This window comes from Panthera tigris, chromosome B3 (genome assembly GCF_018350195.1).
Source record: "Panthera tigris isolate Pti1 chromosome B3, P.tigris_Pti1_mat1.1, whole genome shotgun sequence".
Classification (NCBI taxonomy): Eukaryota; Metazoa; Chordata; class Mammalia; order Carnivora; family Felidae; genus Panthera; species Panthera tigris.
In genome coordinates this window covers 118,053,612-118,074,130 of record NC_056665.1, presented here as the reverse complement: position 1 = coordinate 118,074,130, position 20,519 = coordinate 118,053,612, and the positions used below count along the sequence as shown (strand labels likewise).

At 44.9% G+C, this 20,519-nt stretch overlaps 2 protein-coding genes across 9 annotated transcripts in view; one reads left to right on the top strand and one right to left on the bottom strand.

The window, feature by feature from the left end:
- The window catches only part of HEATR4 (HEAT repeat containing 4), a 43,263-nt gene that overhangs the window by 15,045 nt on the left and 7,699 nt on the right, over positions 1–20,519 (top strand). For all 4 annotated transcript variants that reach the window (XR_006218982.1, XM_007095091.3, XM_042990064.1 and 1 more), the window contains exons 7-16: positions 916–1,095; positions 2,768–2,928; positions 3,575–3,679; positions 6,008–6,126; positions 7,021–7,201; positions 7,946–8,015; positions 8,819–9,008; positions 9,687–9,765; positions 10,477–10,636; positions 12,064–12,122. Coding sequence is in view for 3 of the 4 variants with exons in the window: in XM_007095091.3 (XP_007095153.2) it covers positions 916–1,095; positions 2,768–2,928; positions 3,575–3,679; positions 6,008–6,126; positions 7,021–7,201; positions 7,946–8,015; positions 8,819–9,008; positions 9,687–9,765; positions 10,477–10,636; positions 12,064–12,122 (1,304 nt within the window). In the remaining variant the exon portion in view is untranslated. The remainder of the gene's footprint in view (positions 1–915; positions 1,096–2,767; positions 2,929–3,574; positions 3,680–6,007; positions 6,127–7,020; positions 7,202–7,945; positions 8,016–8,818; positions 9,009–9,686; positions 9,766–10,476; positions 10,637–12,063; positions 12,123–20,519) is intronic.
- RIOX1 (ribosomal oxygenase 1) lies at positions 7,219–14,663 on the bottom strand. Of its 5 annotated transcripts, XM_042990069.1 has the most exons (3): positions 12,748–14,663; positions 11,217–11,393; positions 7,219–7,293 (listed from the first exon to the last, which is right to left on the bottom strand). In XM_042990069.1, the coding sequence occupies exons 1-2, from the start codon at positions 14,449–14,451 to the stop codon at positions 11,253–11,255; spliced, it is 1,845 nt and encodes a 614-aa protein (XP_042846003.1). In that variant the 5' UTR covers positions 14,452–14,663; the 3' UTR covers positions 7,219–7,293; positions 11,217–11,252. The 5 variants fall into 5 exon arrangements, 4 of the variants coding, with proteins under 4 accessions (XP_042846003.1, XP_042846002.1, XP_042846001.1 ...); XM_042990068.1 differs by lacking the exon at positions 7,219–7,293 and having other exon boundaries at positions 10,989–11,393; XM_042990067.1 differs by lacking the exon at positions 7,219–7,293 and having other exon boundaries at positions 11,271–11,393; positions 12,510–14,663.

Here is a 20,519-nt window from a genome sequence, read left to right as displayed (position 1 = left end):
ATTGTCTTACTCATTATTTCTTGAAACACTCGTTTGACTTCTACTTCTACATATTCCCCTAAAATACATGTTTTCATCTAGCCTATTCTTAACAAATGGCAGAGTAGCCCACAGCAGTAATAAAACTGGACATATAAGAAATCTTAAAATTCCTCGCCACAGGTCCAGCTGTTTCTTCTTGGGAAGTCAGTTAGCCTATCTGAATTTCAAATTTCTTATCTCTAAAATGAGGATAACTGTGGATGAAAGGTTAACAGGCCCCTTCCCCTTCTACTTGAGAATTTGAACTTTAGTTAAAATGCCTACCTGTTGCCCAGATAACCTGATCAGGATAGAATCTATCTTTATAGGCAACATTGTTTATGATAAAAATACTTTAAAACTAATACTGTTTAAAAAATACTAATACTTTAAAAAAATACTGTTTAAACCTAAAAAGACTCCTGAAATAACTCACATTTCAGGTGGGCTCTACAGTTAATACCTGCCTTGCCTACGTCAATGAGGGCTAGAAGGTTGAATGGGATAACATGAAAACACTGTAATTGGCAAAGCACTACCTAAATATAATTGCTATTATTATTATTATAAATACAAAAAATATACGTGGTAAATAGGTTGATTTTCATCACTAAAACTAATGGTGAAGGTCACCATCATCTGGCTAGAAACCTTCTGCAGCTTGAATCCAACTCTTTAGAGGCCAGATGATAAAGGATTGGGAACTGGCATACCCAGCACAGAAGTGAGCCATAAAAGCCTGCCCATTGCAGGGGCTCAGCTAAACTCTTAAGTAGCAGTAAGTATCTGCAACTGAGACTGAGGCCGACCACTGTGTGGCTATGGGAAGGAAGCTGTGTTTCAGGGAAAATCAACGTGGCTAGCACTTCTTACCTGGGTCTCTCTTGATCATAGACAAAGAGACCGTGAAGGCCCCATCTATCAAGGACTTGCCAGAGGTTCTACAGCCTGCCCTGGAAGCTGCTCTTTGTGATAAAAACGCCAATGTGCGGATGGCAGCAGCAGTATGCCAATATGCCATACAGTCACACAATCCCCTTGCCCGGGACATCATGCAGACTGCCCTTTTAAAGGGTGAGTAACTCCTTGTCACTTCTGACCTGGGTATATGGGGTAAAGACAGGACATCTCACCATCAGCTTTTCCTGATCCTTTCTTCTCCAATATCATGCTTTGTGATGTCTACTGTATTAGAGGGTTTGGGTTTATGTTTATGAACATCCAGAGATAGCTATTCCTAGGGTACTTTTCCAAAATGGGTACATTGCCACCTAGTGGTACCTAAATATTTCATGGATGCATTTGCCTAGAAACCATGTCCCCTTTCATACAAATTTACTTTTTAAAGAAGTTTGTGTTTAGGGGCACCTGGGTGGCTCAGTCAGTTAAGCATCTGACTATTGATTTTGGTTCAGGTCACAATCCTAGGGTTGTGGGATCAAGCCCTGCGTTGGGCTCTTTGCTGACAGCATGGAGCCTGCTTGGGACTCTCTTTCTCTCTCAATCCCCTCCCCCCTCCCACCCCCGGTCCCCACTTCACACTCTGTCAAAATAAATAAACTTAAAAAAAAAAAAAAAAGGAAAAAAGTTTGTGTTTGTGTGTTTATGTATGTATGTATATAATCTCTACACCTAGCATAGGGCTCAAACTCAGGACTCCGAGATCAAGAGTCACATGCTCTTTGGACTGAGCCAGTTGGGAGCCTCACCACAGATTTCCCTTTATTTTTTTAAATTTTTTTCATGTTTATTTATTTTTTGAGACAGAGAGCATGAGCAGGAGAAGGGCAGAGAGAGAGGGAAACATAGACTCCAAAGCAGGCTCCAGGCTGTGAGCTGTCGGCACAGAGCCCGACGAGGGGCTTGAACTCACAAACTGCAAGATCATGACCTGAGCCGAAGTCAGATGCTTAACCAACTGAGCCACTCAGGCACCCCACCACAGATTTAACTTTTTTTTTTTTTTAATGTTTATTCTTGAGAGAGAGAGAGAGAGAGTGAGAGAGACAGGGAAACACAGAATCTGAAGCAGGCTCCAGGTTCTGAGCTGTAAGCACAGAGCCCGATGTGGGGCTCAAACCCAACTGTGAGATGATGACCTGAGCCAAAGTCAGTCACTTAACTGACTGAGCCACCCAGACGCCCCCACAGATTTACTTTTAATTGAAAAGATGTAAATACTAAAGAATACTTTCTAAAAATTAAAAGAAAAAAATCACCCCTGTTCAAACACATCATGCTTCCATTCTCTACATTAACTTACAGGCATTGTCCACATAACAAAGCAAAAAGTTGTCAGGTGATTTGCCCAAGGGGGCTGACCCCTCTCTGAAAAAGTGTGTTTCTTCCTTTCCTGGGGGCCTGAGCAGACAAGGACAACTGGCTGACTGGTTTGGCCTTCTGCATATAGACCTTCAAAAACCTAATTCATCGTCTTAAGAAAGCCTCCACTCTAGCCTTCCCAATCTCTAGTGGAATGAATAATTGTATCTCTTACCCAGGTCGTAAGAGCCTTGTTGCTGTTACCCAGTAAAAGCCTTTTAGGATTTGACTTTTCAGGTTAAGATTTTCAGTCTATATTGAAAACCTTGATGTGATCCATTTAAATATAGGCGTTGACTTCTACACAGGGAGGGGCACAAGGAAGTGAGATACCAAGCAGGCAACAGCCTTGAGTACCAATGCTGAAGACTGACTGTTCACTCTGTGGGAGAGCAGATCACCATTTTTTTACCCCACCTGACAGGTAACAGCGTGGACAGCTGGGCTGCAGCTCAGTGCCTGGCTCTGGAAGGTGCTGCCACATACCCCGTGATTAAGAGGATCCTCCAGCAGCTGTTTAACAAGAAGAATGAGGACACTGAGCAACAGTCTTATATGCTCCTGAGCCATCTCAGTGGGGAGACAGTATGTGTCCATTACAGGGTCAAAGAAAGAAACCAAGTTGTGGGGAACAATTGAGTCTTTGAGGTCAGCACGTGTAAGGAATCGAAAATGCAGGTGGTTGAATAAGACGATCTCCCACATAAAGCTGGAAAAAGCGTGTGGGTGAACTGGGGTATGCAGGTGTGTATACAAGGAATAGGGACACCTGCAACCTGAGAGAAAGGTGAGAAAAGTAGGTTGCAGATGGTTTCTGTGTTTGCAAGAAGAGTTGTGATATGTAGGATTTGCTTCTGCTACAAGTTTAGAATTGAAAACTGCACAGGCCCACAAGTGTGTTTACTTTCAGTAGAGATGTGAAACTCACAAAGACTGAGGCATATACAAATCACTTTAAGAGTAAAGATAGTTAAAGAGAAGGCCCCAGCAGTCTCTGTTCAAGTTACTAAATCTCTATTTTGTTCTCAGATTTATGATTCCAGAAGTCAGGGGGCTCAGATAGAAAAGTACCCTGTATCTTATAAACTACTCTTTCCTTTTTGGAGGGATGGGCATCTCATGTAATTGTGACATTAATTATGCTGAATGCCATGTTAGGATAGAACTTCTTCAAGGCTCCAGCATCTCTCAAAGTTATCATAAGTATCCACATAAGTCTTCCATTCCTCAGACCCTGATACACACCATGCTTGCTGTGGAGCTGAACAGCCACCAGTGGAAGGACCAGATTGTGGCCTGCCAGGCTCTTGGGCGGATCAGTGGAAATGTCAGTTTGGTAAGCCTCCTGTGTTTCCACGACAGAAAGTCTAAGCAAAAGGAGGCTGGGAGCCCTTCCATGTTTTGCTGCTTAGTATCCCATTCTTACCAAGCAGGTCTTTGTCTTCACACTGCTACCTTAGTCCTTAACCCAGGATTATCTTCATATGCCACCATGTCTGACTCAAGCCACCTGCTCCTTAGCATGGTAGCAAACCACAAACTGTAATCTACCCACAAATAAGCAAAAAAACAAAAAAACAACCTAGGAGAATTTAGAAACTTTTATAGTACTTTTACATTGCCTTAACATTAATCTACCATTAAGTATCAGTCAGTGACACCCTCCCCGCCCCCCCCCCCAACTGGTCCTTCAGCAAATAGTTTGAGAAGTATGGACTTAAACTACCCAACAACCCAACCATACTAGTGTCTATGTTGGCTCTGAGTGTTCAGCACGTAAAGAAGGTATAAAACATAGTCACTACTGTGGCGCCTGGGTGGCTCAGTCAGTTAAGCGTCTGACTTTTGGTTTCCGTTCAGGTCATGATCTCACAGTTCGTGGGTTCAAGCCCCGCATCAGGCTCTGTACTAGACGTGTGGAGCCTGCTTGGGATGCTCACTCTCTCTCTCTGTCCCTCCTCACTTGCTTTCTCTCTTAAAATAAGACTAAACACACAAATGATTCAAGAACAAGTGATAAATGTAAGATACACTCTTAAAATTTTTCAGAGAGACATTATTGTAGGCTGAATCTATCAGTTTAAGTTCTGGGAAGGAGTGTGGGACAGATGGACTAGACTTGGACAGAACTGAAGAGGGGCTTCCAGGCAAGGTAAACCCTGACCATCATTTGGGCTTTCACTTGACCTGCTTCTTGCCATTATTTTTGAAAACATCTTCAGCTATCCAAATGGGGATATCCCCTTCTTCCTGTGTGGCACTGTATCTTTTCCTTATAACACTGAGCACTTCCAAAATGGCCCAGAACACTGCCATACCCATGAGAAGTGAACACCTTCCACCCTTGGACCCTCGCATGTTGAGTGGAAAGCCCAAAACCTGGTAGAATTCAGTAAAATCACCTGAAAATGTTTTAGTCTGGGTTAATTCTGCCCCAGCTGCCATGTACCCTTCCTCTAAAGTCCTGACCAGCAGCACAGGCATGACCTGGGCTTGTTAGAAGGGCAAAATGTCACTTCAGGCTAACTCAGTCAGAATCTCCATTTTAAATCTGACTCATTTGCACATTCACCTCCTTAGAACTTGGCACTCAAGATTGCCAACTAAAAGTAAAAAAGGCATGCAGAGCAGGCAGGGGACTGACCAGATAAAAATGAGCGCTTCACGTCAGATTGCTGGAATGAAGAAAGGCACTATGTGTATTGGTCCTTCACTCATTCAGTAAGCAAGCAGTTTCTGACCACATCCTACATGCTAGCCACTATGCCAGCACTGGGGATGCAAAAATATCATGTCTTTTCTTGATAAATGTTATAAATATCTACAACAGAAGCAACTGTAAAGCATTACAGGGATTTCCTATGCTTGCAGAGGGCAGAGGAGAGTTCAGAGATACTTTTTGAGCTAAATCCTAAAAGAGAGGTTTCAAACAGGGAGAATAGCTTGGGCACATTTACACAATCATGAACTACAACTGTAGTAATCTTTGTCTCTTCCCTTCCTTTTTTTTGAGAGGGGGAGGGAGGAGGTCAGGAAGGGAGTGGGGAGAGAGAGAGACAGAAGGAGGGAGAGAGGGGCAGGCAGGCAGAGGTCATGTGGGGGGGAGGGAGAATCCTAAGCAGGCTCCACACCCAGCTCAGGGCCTCACAACTGTGAGATCATGACCTGAGCCGAAATCAAAATCAAGAGTCGGATGCTTAACCAACTGAAGGCACCCAGGTGCCCCTGTCTCTTCCCTTTTGAATGAAGTACTAATATATAGATATAGTAACATATACAGGTCAACTGTCCTGCTTTGTCCAGAACACAGGACTTTTAGTACTAAACCTGGAAAAATCCCAGGCACAGTGGAATGAGTTGGTCACCCTATTAATGTATCACCATCACATTTTAAGTCCTTCAAGTATAGATTACCTTGACCCCAACATAGTGGTTTAGAGCCTAAGCTTAGCAAACTGGGTCTGAGTCCAGGTTCTAGCATTCAACAGGTTAACCTTGGGCAAGTAAACCTAAGACTATTTTGTCATCTGCAAATGGTAATCTGCCTCACTGGATTGTTTGGGAGGATTAAGTGATGGGTAAAAACACCTGGCACAGAGCCAAGCACAAAATTGACATTCAATAAATGGCAGCTATTTTATACCTAAATTATACCTCTTTATAGGATATGAAACATAAGTTGATTCAGCTGATGCTGAGTGACTGGAATAAGGAAGTGAGACGTGCAGCGGCCCGAGCTCTGGGGCAAATGAGCCTTGGGAAAGAGGTGCACGACACAATCAGGTAAGACCTAGTTAACACGCACACAGTAACTTTTCTATTCTTGTGTTTAGGAAGCCTGGGATCCAGTCAGCCAGCATCTGCTGAGTTGCTTTGTATGCTTGGCATTGTATTAGGTCCCACTGCAGGATTAGCTTAAAAACAAAAATTACCAGTCCCTATGGACACTAACAATGTGCCTAAGGAAAGAATCATTAATTGAGTGCCCACTAGGTGTTAAGCACTGTTTTGGATGTTTGAGGGTTCAAAAGCATGACATGATTCTGATTGTAGAGGCCAGGCATAATTTACAAATGCTTAGTAAGGTCAGCTTTCAGAGAGGATGGATAAGAAAACTACACAGGCAGGGACGCCTGAGTGGCTCAGTCAGTTAAGTGTCTGACTTAGCTCAGGGCATGATCTCGCTGTTCATGAGTTCGAGCCCCACATCAGGTTCTCTGCTGTCAGCACAGAGCCTGCTTCATATCCTCTGCCTCCCCCTCTCTCTGCCCGTCCCCTGCTCTGTTTCTCTCAAAGATAAATAACCACTTTAAAAAAAGACTACATAGGCAAAGAGAAGGGAAGACCTTTCCAGGCTGGGAGCCAAATGCACAAAATGAGGATGGCATGTGTGAGGGCAGTGGAGAGAACTAGACTGTAACAAGAGGTACATGAAAGTTTCCTTTATTCAGTCATTCAACATAGTTTAGTGCCTAGCATATGCTAGTAATAGGGGTCCAAGTAAATAATGGAGGTCTCTACCCAGTGAAACTTCAACCTCACAGGCATAAGGCTGACTAGGAAAGGGTGGGAATGGATAATGGAGACCCTACAGAGGTTGGATTTTATCTTGAGGGCATTGGTGGTGGGGATGCCAAAAGTTTAAGGAGAGAAAATAAAAGCACTTATGCTTTATAGAGTCAAGCTGAGTCAAGGAAATATCCAGGAGCGTGTGGAAGCTCTCTCCCTTATTGGTGGGCTCAAGCTCATGACCGCCAAGCTTCTCCCAAGTTTCCTGAATTGCTTCTCTGATGACTTCATGGTAGTTCGGCGGGCAGCCTGTTTGGCAGCAGGTGCCCTGCAGATCCGTGATAAGATGGTGAGTCAAAGAAACATGTTGCCATCTTACCTGATTAACCTGAAGAGTGCATTACCTGAGCTTCCCTTGTTGTGCATACTACACTCACCATTCTGTGGGGACACAGAACGAAAGATCAGAAACTGGAAGGTTAGGGGGTAGACTGGCCACATCAATCAGTTAGAACCACATTTTGCTCCCAGCCAGCCCAGACTTAACTCTTGAGCACATCCCTGAATCCTGTTCTCACCTCAGTTATGGGCTTTATGATCAACTCCAGTGAATGGAGTTATAATCCCTAATTATTAGGGGGAAACCTGATTCAAGGTGTTCTAAAGAAGCCTATATGACCACAGAACTGTGAGTGGAGGAAAATCTAGATAAGCGATAATTCAGCTACTGCACTGTGTGTGTAGACCAGTGCTTCAGCCTCTAGCTCATTTGTCACTAGAATTGACAGAAGCCCATTTTTCAGTTGTAGAGCATTTTTTATTTGCGAGAGAAAGCGTGTGCATGTGAGCAAGGGGGAGGGGCAGAGGGAGAGAGAGAATCTCACACAGGCTCCACACTCAGTGCATACCCGATGTGGGGCTCGATCCCATGACCCTGGGATCATGACCTGGGCTGAAAGCAAGAGTCAGACACTGAACTTGAGCCACCCAGGTGCCCAATTATAGCACATTTTAGAGATAAGAGGGGTCCCTGTCTCTGGTTCACTTTTCCTCTGGTCCTCTCCATTCAACACTGCCCTTTTATTCATCCCAGGTCCTTGAATGCCTTTTGAACCTGATAGAGAGAGATCCTTACTGGAAAATCAAGGCCTTTGCCATTCAAGGTATGACAGGAGTGGCCCCAGCTCTTCAACTTCAAATAGCCTCCCAAATGCTAGTAAGATCCCCAGAATCTCTCTAGGAAGGGGATAAGGTGTAGCTGAAGGGATGATTACACCTTCTCAGAAGTTCTTGCCTGAGAAATTAAAGACTATTTTCTTCTTTTTAATTTTCAGTTAAAGATCCCAAGTCTAGATCTCTGTCAAACTTGTTAAGGCAAAGGGCTGACAAGACAGTCCCTGCCAATAGAATTAGGACTAAGTTCTAAGTAGGTATCCACTATAGGACTCTGTAAAAGACCAGATTCAAGACTGCTGCAGACTTAAAACCCTGCCCTCAAATTTTCCCAGGGTTCCTTTTTAAGGATCTTTGGCATTGCTTCTCTCTTGGACAATCTTTGCCCAAGGTAAACCTGTGAAGTAATTGTGTGTCCTTTCCCCATCATCTTGACTTGATGAGGCCAATGTTCTGAGTTATCCGCCCCATTATCTCATCCCTAGATAAATAAGTAAATTAGTTTATTTTCATATTGTAATGGGTAAAGATGGGATGGATCCTCCCTCCCCATCCCCACAGGAATCCTTTGGAGACAATGTCCTACTTTAACCCATCCCTAAAATTCTAATGATAATTGTCATCCAGAAAAAGATACCAACAAAATACTTAAAGATTTGCAATACTTAATTTAGCAGGTAGCTGTCTATGTGTTATTACTATTTATTAATAAGGCCGTTTCTGGATGTTAGGATATAGCCAACTCCCTCTTAAGTGACAGTGGAACATACATACTGCCCTCTAATGTCTGCAGCTTTGGGTCAGATTGGCCAAGTGAGTCCCCAGCTGACAGACCTCCTGCTCTGGGCCATCCACTATGAAGAGTCACCAGGTGTACGACTAGAAGCTTGCCGTAGCATCCTAGCCCTCAACCTCCAAGGGGACCGGGTCAGGGACACCTTCCTAGATGTGCTGCTCCTAGAGAACCATGAGGCTGTTCTAAAGTAAGCTCTGAACCTGACTCCTGCCGTGACCTCTTATACTGCCCACTCTCCCATCCTTGTTAACACAATACATCCCTGCGTTTCTAGGCTGTCTAATGGCTGTAAAAGCACAGGCTCACCTGTGCCATCCACCTACCTACCTACCTATCTAAGTGGGTAACAGAAAAACTGGCCTAAATTAGATAGGTCATGAAGTTCACATACCTGTTCTCCATTCCAGGTGGTTTTAAGTTATTCATTTATCCAGCTAACATTTATCAAGTGCCTACTGTGATGACAGGCTTTAGAGTCAAAAAGACCAGGGTCTGAATCCCAGGCTCAGGTATATACTAGCAATGTGAACATGGGTAAGTTACTTAAACTTTCTGAGCCTGTTTTTTCATTACCAAATGCAGATTATAAATCTGCCTTATGGGTCTGTGGTAATAATTAAAGAGATGACATGTTTAGTACCCACCATTAAGGTGTTCAATAAATGGTACCATTAGTATCTTCGAATATATCCTCCTAGAAACTACACCAACATCCCTATAAGCTAAGCACCATACCAGTTCTGCAGATAAGGCTCAGCAAAATGCAGTGAAGATTGGAATTTAGGATTCTTGTCTGATTCCTACTCCTGTATTTTCCACCGATACGAGGATAAGAACAATCTAAGAAGTACCTCTTATCTTTCAGGGAAATTCACCAGGCCATGAAGATACTCAACTTAGAAAACGAAGGAAACCAAGAAATGTTTCAGGAGATCAAGAACAGGGTAGTTAAGTGCAAGCTATGTTTTCAAGAGTTCCTCAGACCCTTTTCACCATCACAGAAATACTTTCTACAACCCCTCAGATACATATTTTCTGAAGATACAAAAACATCTATGCAAGATCAGAGTATAAAACCCTATTAGTAAAAAAAAATAAAAAATAAAAACAATCACCGCATCAGCCTATCAAGTAGCCCTCAAAATCAGGGTTGTTGTTTCTGAAATATATTTCCTTCCCCTCCCATTTTCTGCCCACCATCAACTAAACCCAAGTTGTTTTTTACAAGTAGACCTAGAGATGGAATGAGTGGCTAGAGCTAGACCCCTAGATTTTCCTTTTCCTTTTTAACCTCCTAATCTGGGCTTTTACCAAAGAACATTCTAGTTCAACAGGTGGTTCTAATTTTTCAGAGTTGTTAGAGGAGATGAAGAAACAGAGGGACAAAGACTTTAAAAATGTAAGATTCTTCCTTCATATAATTCACAAAACCAGCTTCACATCAAGCAAGCATTTCTTAGGTTCCTTTCATCATGCCCAAAAAGCTAAAGTAAATTTCTCATTAACAAGTGTAAAACCAACATCAGAAGAGAATGCTCTGAGGCATTGTACCACCACCTAACACCAACAGGCACAATACATTACTTTATTAATGCTTTTTGATGATTTGCAGCCTAATACAATTGTTTTTTTCAACATCATTTCTTCTGATCTAGATTCAAACACTAAGCCAAAAGGACTTGCTGACACAGAAAATATTCAGGATGGAGAGGGCCATAGGAAAAATGAAGGAGGAAGCAAAACGTGTCTACTGGCAGCCCAAGGAAGGGCATAAACCATTGAAACTCCATACTTTTCTACAACAAACTTTTCAGGGTAGGTTCCCTAGGGGTGAGTACTATCACGTGACTCCTTTAACAAGCCTTTTCTGGGATCTGGTGTTTGGGGAGTTTAGTTTTGAGCCTGGTAGGATGAGTCAGGAAAGGTTACTACCTTTCCTTCTTAGCTGCCATCCTTTTAGTCCTTTTATTTTTTTTTTTTCTGTCTGTCCCCTGGTTTTTATTTGCTATTTTGTCACTTAAAAAAAAAAAAGAAAAAAAGAGGTAGTTCTAACTGAACTGATTTGAAAAGTTAGGTCCAAAACTGACAGATTAGAAAAACAAGAGTATAAAACAAACCAAAAAACAAACAAACTACTGTATGTTCGATTAAGCATCCAAACAAAGCCTTGTGAGTTTAACTTTTAATAGTAGTTACCTCTGGAAAGTAGAACTGGAGAGAGAGCTATCATTTTTATTTTATGTACATCCATGCTTTCCCAACTTAAAAAAAAAGACCTCAGAAAGTTCTCAACCTTATATATAACTGCACCTATCAGATATGGTGATAGGCTCTGAAAGTTCCAGACACAACCTAAATGAAGTGCAGACATCAAGCTGTACCAAAATATACTTACAAAATCTGTGTGCCCAGGTGTAGCGGCAGCCTCAGATCATTCAGCCAGCTGCCTACCAGCCACCACCCCAAACCCAGGTCTTCTGGTTCCAAGTCCAGTGCTCTCTCTGGTACACCAGGCTCTTTTCCACCAACCATGAAAATATTCACTTTCCAGGTTTGGGGAAGATTCTTCCAACTGCCAGAAAAAAATGAGAGTGGAAAGTAACTTGAACACCAGCCTCCCTTCATGGCCAGCTTGCTATAAGTTGGTTGACTGAGGCCTATGATAGCACAACTAGGTGACAAGCTGTCCCTTGGGGAGCAATGCCAGCCACTGATGCAAGCAAGCACGGAGCAAAAACATAATGCACTCTTAACTTTTCCAATAGGATTGTGCTGTTTGGGGTTCAAGTAGCATGATTAAAATGAATAAATTACCCCCAAAGTTATAGAATTGGCCTGAATCCTACAACCACCCCAAGTTACCTTTCACATCAGTCATTATAGATTTTTCCTATCTCCCACCCCCCAACCCAATTCCTTCATAATAATCTAGCCTTTAAAAGGAGAAACATTCTTTGGCACTTTAATTAATAACTTTTCTAACATTCATACAAACTCACAGTAGCAAACAAGATACTGACCCCAACCCTCCCCCCAAACTGAAGAGAACTCAAATGAAGGATGCAAATTCCAAATAAAAACTTCTAATGTCTCAAGCAGAATGACACAGCAAGTGCTACACAGTACGCTGAAGCCTGAGGGTGATGAAGCTGGTGCTCTGAAATGATCAGGGATCAAAGTTACTTCTGCAAAAATTGCTCCTTCTTTCCACCTCCAACTTCTGCTTTTACTTTTGTGCCTAGATGAAGTGGTGATTCCTGGAAAACCATCTGAAATTTGTGACATTAAAGCAGTCATAAAGGTAAATGTGAGCAGTCATAAAGGTAAATGGTTATCAAGGTAAGAACATGAGTCCCTCCTACCCCACCCCCCTGCCAAAAAGATGGTAATGGTGGCTAAGAGAGAATCACCACTATCTCGCTTCCAACAATCACGAAGAAACTAGTTCAGGTTAGAGGCATCTTGGTGAGCAGCAGCCCCTTGTCATATAACATGGTCGCTAAGGAAAGCTGGTCCTCCACCGTGTCACAGGGCAGGTCCCCTACTCTCACAAACTCTGGGTAGGAGCGGAGCAAAAGTTCCATGGCATCAGCTTGCTGTGGGTATATCTCCAAGCACTTAGGCTCTTCCAGATGATAAACACGGGAGTTCTCCACTGTATAATAGAGAAACAAATGGCCTCCCTCACCCACCAGGCGAGCTATCCCATCCTGAAGCATGTGCACTTCGGTTTCTGTTGTCAACTGGGCCCCCACGTTAACAGGTTCTCCAGCCTCCCAGCGAATTGGGAGCCCATAAACACTTAGTGCCCTCTCCCTATCAGTCAGCACAGGGGGCAGAGAGTCGTGGATGAAGTCTTTGGCTCGCTGGTCAGCCACAGCATCGACAGGGGCAAAGTGTCCCAAGCGGGCAACCAAGACTCGCACCTTCTCCATAAAAGCGGTTCTTCGTGGATCCTTGGAATCTGAGTGCTGGGCCCCCATGTAATCCATGAAATCTCGGGGAAGACCCCTTCGGAACTCCACATTTTCTTCCATGGCAGCCTGCACTGCCAGGGGCAGGACGGCCTCCAGGAAGTCGCCCCAGGTATTGCGCTGGTACGTGGACAAGGTGAGGTGCAGAGAGTGCACTCCATCCTGGCATTCGGCTTGGTGAATGAAGCCCCGAGGAAAGTAGAGCAAATCTCCAGGTTCCAGCACAGTCTGCAGCACCGGCTCACCGAGGTCGTCCTGGCTGAAGTTGGGACTGGATGTCAGGGCCAGCTCCTCGGTCGGTACCCGGGGTCGGTACACACGCCAGAGTTTCCTACCTTCCAGCTGCAGCACAAAAGCCTCGATGTCGTCGTAGTGGGGGGCAAAGCCCTGCGAATTGGGGGGCGTGAGGTAAACGTTGGAGCCTGCCATGCTACCAAACTGCTCTTGGAGCACGGCCAAAAACTGCCACACTGTGGTCGAGAAAGCCTGCGGACAGAGGAGGCGCAGGGAGCAGCCGGCCTGGTACAGGGCCCAGGCGGCGGCAGGCAGCGCGCGGCCGGGGGGGTTCAGGGTCTCGCGCCGCCCGTTGACGTACCGAGCAGCATCCAGGTGCTGCCCGAACTGCACCTCCTCGTGGCGCAGCATGGAGTCCAAGTCTGCGGTGGAGAAAAGCCCCTGATAGTAGGCGTGGTCCTGCCGCCGCACCAGCACCGCCTCCCGCTCCCACAGGCGCCGGTAGAAATGATCGGGCGGCATGGGCGAGATGAGCCACTCAAAGAGGCGCGCGGCCCGCCGCCGGCTGCTGGGGATGCGGTTCAGCTCCGCCAGGACGCGCTGCAGCGGCGAGTCCCAGGCCAACTCCCCGCCGGTGCTATCCACCTGCGGCCCCGACAGCGTTGCGGGGGCCACGGATGGCGGGGCGGCCGCCAAGTGCTGGGCAGGGCACAGCAGCGCCGAGGTCTCCACCACGCGCGCCGGCGCAGCGGGCACCTCCACCAGGCGCGCGGGAGGCGCGGGAGCCGGCACTAGGCGCGCGGGCAGGGCGGGCGCCTCCACCAGGCGGGCCGGCGGGGTCTGCGCCTCCACCAGGCGGGCCGGCGGGGTCTGCGCCTCCACCAGCGCGCGGGGGGTCTGCAGGGAGCGGGACGCGGGCGAGGCCTCCAGCAGCTCTGCAGGCCCCAGGTGACCGTACGGCTCTCGCCGGGCCGCATCCGGGATGGTCGCTGCCCCATCAGCCAGCGGGTCTCCAGGATCGTCGACCGTCGACTCCACCCTCGAGTCCTCCGAGTCCTCGCTCGGCAGTGTCTGGGCCCTCAGTGCGGCCATGCGGGACGCCACGCTTCTCCTCAGCTGCCTTCGGATCTTCCTGGGCCTTAAGGGCAGGGCCAGGACCGACCCGCTGTGTGGCTGCGGCTGGCGCCGGCGTCTCAACCGCCCGCGCCTCAACAGCCCTGCGCTAGCCCGAAGCCCATCCATGGTGGGAGCACCTTCTGAGCCGGGCCAGGGCTGGCTGGAAAAGAGATCTCGCGGGGAGCGGCTGCGGGGCACTCTGGGAAGGGGGCGCGGCCTCCAGCCGCCTCCGGGTTGGCCACGCCTGCCATTCTTCCGCCCGGCGCCTCCCTCTCGCCCGGCTGGTAGTCCGTCTCTCACCACCATAGCGGAGTAGCTGCCAGATCAGCAAGGATTTCACATTTGCAGGGCAATTTAAAAACCAAATTGCCGGGAACTCTTTAATCTCTGTATATTGGAGTGTGCCCCAGGACGTCCTCATTCCCGAACAGCGTGTTTCCCAGCAACTTTGCACGGGAAGTCTCGAAATTCTTATTTTCAAGGAATGTCCTCGGGCAAAGAGCGAGATTCCTCAGGCAAAGTTCAAACCGGAGTGGGGATGGGGGGCGCACCGGGTCGTCTTTCTGAGCAGATGACGTCATTGATTTACGCCATAACTTCCCTCCTCCTTTGGCCAATACACAATCTCAGTAACTGTGGAGGGTGGGGGGAGCCTGGCTGACTCATTTGGTAGAGCATATGACTTGATCTAGGGGTTGTGAGTTCAAATCCCTCCTTGACACAACCTCAAATTAGAAAAAAAAAAAAAAAAGCACGGATAGACAAAATTCCAGTCATTTCCCTCTCTATGATATGAGAAAGAAGTTAAAAAAGAAAGTTATGAGCTTTTATACTTGGATTCTTGATATCTGCCTTTTTCACCCCATCTGGGATTTTGTTTCATTAGCTACGATTTCTCCAGAGTTTTGGATCACACATCTGAATCTTAAATTGACTTCTTAAATCTGAGCCTCTCATTTAGCAGGCACTGTACAATGTGGTAGGTATGAGGGTGCAATTGTTGAGAACGGCATGGTCACTATTCCATGTAAGTATTATTGCTTTGTACACAAAGATTCTGTGTCTTCATTTGAATCATTTAAGATAAATTTCCAGGAATTGAATTGATGGGCCAAAAGGCAAGATAGTTTTTGTTATTGTTAGAAGGTTTTACCAAACTACCTTCAAAAGGGTTTACCAAATTGCCCTTCTAAAGAGTTTAGTGTTGCAAGCAATTAGGAGTATGTTAGACTACATGGCCTATAGGGCCTTTTCACTGGTTCTATTTGATCCCCAGTCCTCTGGACTCCAAACACTTACCAAAGCTTTTAGGTTTTACCCTTGCCCATGTGTCACATCCACCTTTTAAAATTTCTGCCTGTAATATGGTCTATTACAGTGGCCCACAATTGGGGCGATTTTGCCTCAATTGGGGGTGGGGTGGAATGTTATAATATATAGTGAATAGAGGCCAGAGATGCTGCTAAACATCTACAGTGCAAAGAACACCCCCCCCCCACACCCAGATAATTATTTGACCCAAAAGTCAATAGTGCTGAGACCAAGAATTCCTGGTCTATTACAAGTAGCCTCCCAACTGATCTCTATCTTTGATCTCTCCCTGTGCTAATTTATAACACAGGTAGCTACAACATTAATTTTCTCAGGTTTGTATACCCAGACTTGCCATCACCCCACTCAAAACCCATCTGGTATTCCATCCACCAATCCAAGTTCCTTAGCTAGGTACTGAAGTCATGTAATGCTACAGCTTTATCAGCCACAACTCTCCCAAGCTCTACTTCTGTAAGTTGAACTATTTATTGTCCCTTGCCTATGTTCTCCATACCTTTACTCATGCTGTTTCCCCCAAATGCTGTCCTCCAAACATCTTTTGCGAAAACCCTTATTAAAGCCCATTTCATATTCCATCTCCTCCCCAAAGGCTCTCCCATCTCTCTAAGAGAACTTTGACCCTTTCACACGAGCTTAGCACCTTGTGCCTTGTATTGGTGTATCGTGTGCTTGTCATATTCCTTCCTAAACTTCCTAAACTGTAAACTCTTTCAAAGATGGTGGGATTTCAAGGAAAGGTCTTCCTTATGCCTTTTTCTCTTGCTTTTAGCAAACTGCCTTTCATACAAGAGGTGCACGGGAAATGTTTGTGGGAAACAGACCAACCAGAATTGATTCCTTGTCACTCATTAGTATCTGTGGCATTATTAGCCCAGTCAAGTTACTCTCTCAGGTCTCAGCAATCTTATCTGTAAAATGGGAATAATAATTAAACTTACTTCTTCATTGAGTTGTGAAGATAAAATAATGCATATAAGGCATTTAGCACAGGGTCTGGTACAGAACTAAACACTTAAAAAATGGTAGCTATAATAATAATTTATTATTATGGAGCAAAGCCCTATAACATGGCTTGTGTGCCCTTGGCCTGGTTTGGAGGAACTTGGAGTGGGATAAGACAGGAAGTTCTTGAATTGGGTAAAGTGACAGCTGGGATGGGGAGATTAAGATTATTTTTGCATATGTTCCATGGAAATTTAAGTAAATCTACAGGGACCATATCAGACAAGGCCATTGTGTAAGGAACTACTCTGCAGTTATTAGACCAAGGGTCAAAGTATGAGCTGGGGCGGGTGGCAGGGGGGCAGTATCATATCCTCCCAAGTCCTGTGTCTAGTTTAGGGCTTCAGTGTACAGAAGAAGGGACAGCAGGAAGGGGATCCCTCTTCTTAATTGACACACAGGTTGTGTGTGCTGGCAAGGCCAAAATATCAGATCCCTGGGGAAATTGAAGAAGGTAGTTTAGTTTGTCACTGGGAGATTTAACTACCTTTTCAAAGGGAATAGTTTTCAGTAGACTAGGGATACATCCTGCAGTGAACTAGGGGGATGGGCTGTGCTTCTGGGCTCACAAAGCTTGGAAAGAAATTCATCTAGAGGAGAGCTCTAAATTTATATTTTCCACATCCGGTACAAACATCTCCTCTCAGTGTGTCCTGTGACCTCATCCTTTGCTTTTTCAACATTTTGTGATTTCTGCAAAGAATGTTGTTGCTATCTGTCTTCTAGTTTCCCTTGTGACTGAGAGACATCTTTTGGAGCCTGACTTTTTAAAAATTTCATCACTTTTCCTGTAATGCTACTTAGTTCTCACTATAAAAGCAGATGTTAATAACCATCTTCAGAAATACAATTGAATGACATGGAATAATGTTCTTAATGTATCATTGGGTGGGAAAAGAAGCAGACACAACAAGTATTGCAGTAGGATCCCATGTGGGGGGATATTTATGTATGTGTGATGTGTATGTGTATATCTACCTATCCATATATGCATACATACTGTTAAAAAGCAACATTTGAGTAAGTTTTCAGATCTAATTGGCTTTATTCAACAAATTTATGAATTAGGAAGCATCCCATCCAGCAAGTAGAAAGGAGCTCCAAGTTGTACAAAATGGCAGGCATTTTATAGGCAGAAAGAGGGTGGGACAAAGAAGTTAAAAGAATGGGATATTTCAGTGGAGGTTACCTTCCCATAGGGGAAGACAAAGGGTCTTATCATACGGATTACCTTAGTGGTGCAGATCTGGAAATTCCAGACTGATTGGTTTAAAGTTCCACTGTTGGGAGAGGCTGGAAGTGCAGTTAGGTTTAAATGTTGAGTCTTGATGGGGTTTAGCAAAAGTGACTCCATTGGGGCCTGTTGTTTATTTCAAAGAAAACATGCTACTAAAGAAAGTTTTGGTGTCTTTGCACCACAATATGTAACAGTGATTACCTTTGGGGGCGCCTAGGTGGCTCAGTCGGTTGAGTGTCCCACTTCAGCTCAGGTCATGATCTCACGGTCTGTGAATTTGAGTTCCGCGTTGGGCTCTGTGCTGACAGCTCAGAACCTGGAGCCTGCTTCAGATTCTGTGGCTCCCTCTCTTTCTGCCCCTACCCTGATTACTCTCTGAATCTCTCTCTCTCAAAAATAAATAAACATTAAAAAAAAATTTTTTTTTAAACGTGATTACCTTTGTATAGTGGGATTCGGGTGATTTTTATCTTCTTTGGTTGTTTGTATGTTCTGGGTTTTCCACATAAAACATACTGTTAATGAAACACAAGTTCAGCTGCCGGTCACTTGAAAGGCGAATACTCAAAAGACAATAGATAAGTTTTGACTGAAAAGGAATATGATCTTTATTCAGGAGTCTGGCCATCTAGGGAGAAGGCAGACTCTTGTCCAAAGGAGAACTCCCAGGTTTCTGCCTGTTCCAGAATTGTGTGTGTGTGTGTGTGTGTGTGTATGTGTGTGTGTGTGTGTGTGTGTGTGTGTGTGTGTGCGCGCGCGCGCGCGCGCGCGTTCGCGAGCGAAAGATCATGAGCCAGCAGGCGTCCGCTGCAGACTCCCATGATGCCAGCCTCAGTCATCTTGGTACTACTCAGAGGTTGTGCAACAAGTTCTGGTTCCTTGGTACCCAAGGGTTGTGCAAGAATAGTCTGTTCTTTCTGCAAAGGAGGACAAGGTCTACATATGTGCAAAGAGGTCAGTAAAGTCATTTGTGTGACCTTAAAAATGAAAAACATGTTGCTAAGAGGTATCTGAGCTAATCAGAAAGCTAAGGGGACTTCAAACAGAGTTGCTGGCTTCTGTGGTCTGGGAACGTTGTGGTCCTCTATTCCACAAGACCAGTGGCCAGCAAATCTCAAAGAAAGCAAATTGGTTCTGTTACAGATGAAGGTCCTTCATCTCCAGCAAGCAAGGAGTGTGTTAACTTGAAGCTAGTTAACTCTTAAGATCAGCTAGAGTGCTGTTACAACATCCTTGTGCAATTAAAAATACAGTGTTTTTTAAGCAACAAACTTTACTTTCCCAAACTCATCTCATTTTTTGCGATCTCCAGTCATTGTTTGTCTTGCTTTTCTGGTTTTTTTGAATCAATAGAATTCTCTTTCAAAAAAGAGAGATGCCCCTGCATGGCTCAGTTGGTTAAGAGTCCAATTCTTGATTTCGGCTCAGGTCATGATCTCGAAGTTCGTGAGTTTGAGCCCCTCGTTGGGCTCTGTGCTGACAGTGCAGGCCCTGCTTGGGATCCTCGCTGTCCCTCTCTCTCTGCCCCTCCCCCACTTGCTCTGCCTTTCTCTCTCTCTCCCTCTCTCTCAAAAATAAATAAATAAGCTTAAAATTTTTTTGAAAATCAAAGGAACTTGACATTCAGATTATAGAAATTAATAATTGCTTATCGGAGAAGTTGCTATAGAAAACAAGTTAAGTTAGGGCACCTGGGTGGCTCAGTCAGTTAAGTGGCTGACTCTTGATTTTGACTCAGGTCATGATCTCATAGTTTGTGAGTTCGGGCCCCACATCGGGCTCTGTGCTGATGGCATGGAGCCTGCTTGGATTCTGTCTCCCTCACCCTCTCCCTCTCTCCCACTTGAGTGTTTGCACTTGCTCTCTCTCAAACTAAATAAACAAAAAAAATAAATAAATAAAATTCAAATACACTGGAAGGTGTATTAGTTTGCTAGGTCTGTCATAACAAAGTACTACAGACTTGATGGCTTAAACAAAAGAAGTTTATTTTCTCATAGTTCTGGAGACTGGAAGTCTGAGGTCAAGTGTATTGACGGAGCTGGTTTCTGTGACCTTGTTCCTTGCCTTGTGAAAGGCACCTTGTCTTATAAAGGACACCAGTCATATTAGATTAGGGTCTACTTTAATGATCTCCTTTTAACTTAGTTACCCCTTTAAAGACTATCTCCAAATATCATATCCTGAGGTACTAGAGGTTAGGACTTTAACATATGAATTTTGTTGGGAGGGGCATACAATTCAGCCCATAGTGATATAAGCTGTCTGGGTTTGAGGACCCAGAGGGGGTCTTGCAGGACCAGCCAAGAGGATCCTTGGCTTTATGCAGGATAGAAATCAAACTCAAGCCAGCAGGAAGTGAGATCAGAGTTTATTGAAGATATAGAGAGAGTGCTGATGCAGACAGAGCATCTGGGAGATTCCAAAAGGGAAGAAGAATGAGGGGCGCCTGGGTGGCTCAGTCAGTTAAGCGTCCGACTTCAGCTCAGGTCTTGATTTCACAGTTCGTGGGTTCAAGCCGCATATCAGGCTCTGTGCTGACAGCTCAGAGCCTGGAGCCTGCTTCACATTCTGTGTCTCCCTGTCTCTCTGCCTCTTACCCACTCACATTCTGTCTCTCTCTCTCTCTCTCTCTCTCTCTCTCAAAGATGAATACACATTAAAAAAAAAAAAATTAAAAAAAAAAAAAAAAGGAAAGAAGAATGAGTCTTGTCTTTGCTCCCAATCTGGGATTTGGGGATGATGGTCTGATGTATTATCCTCTCAGGCATCCATGAACCGGTCAAACAAGGCCAGTGCT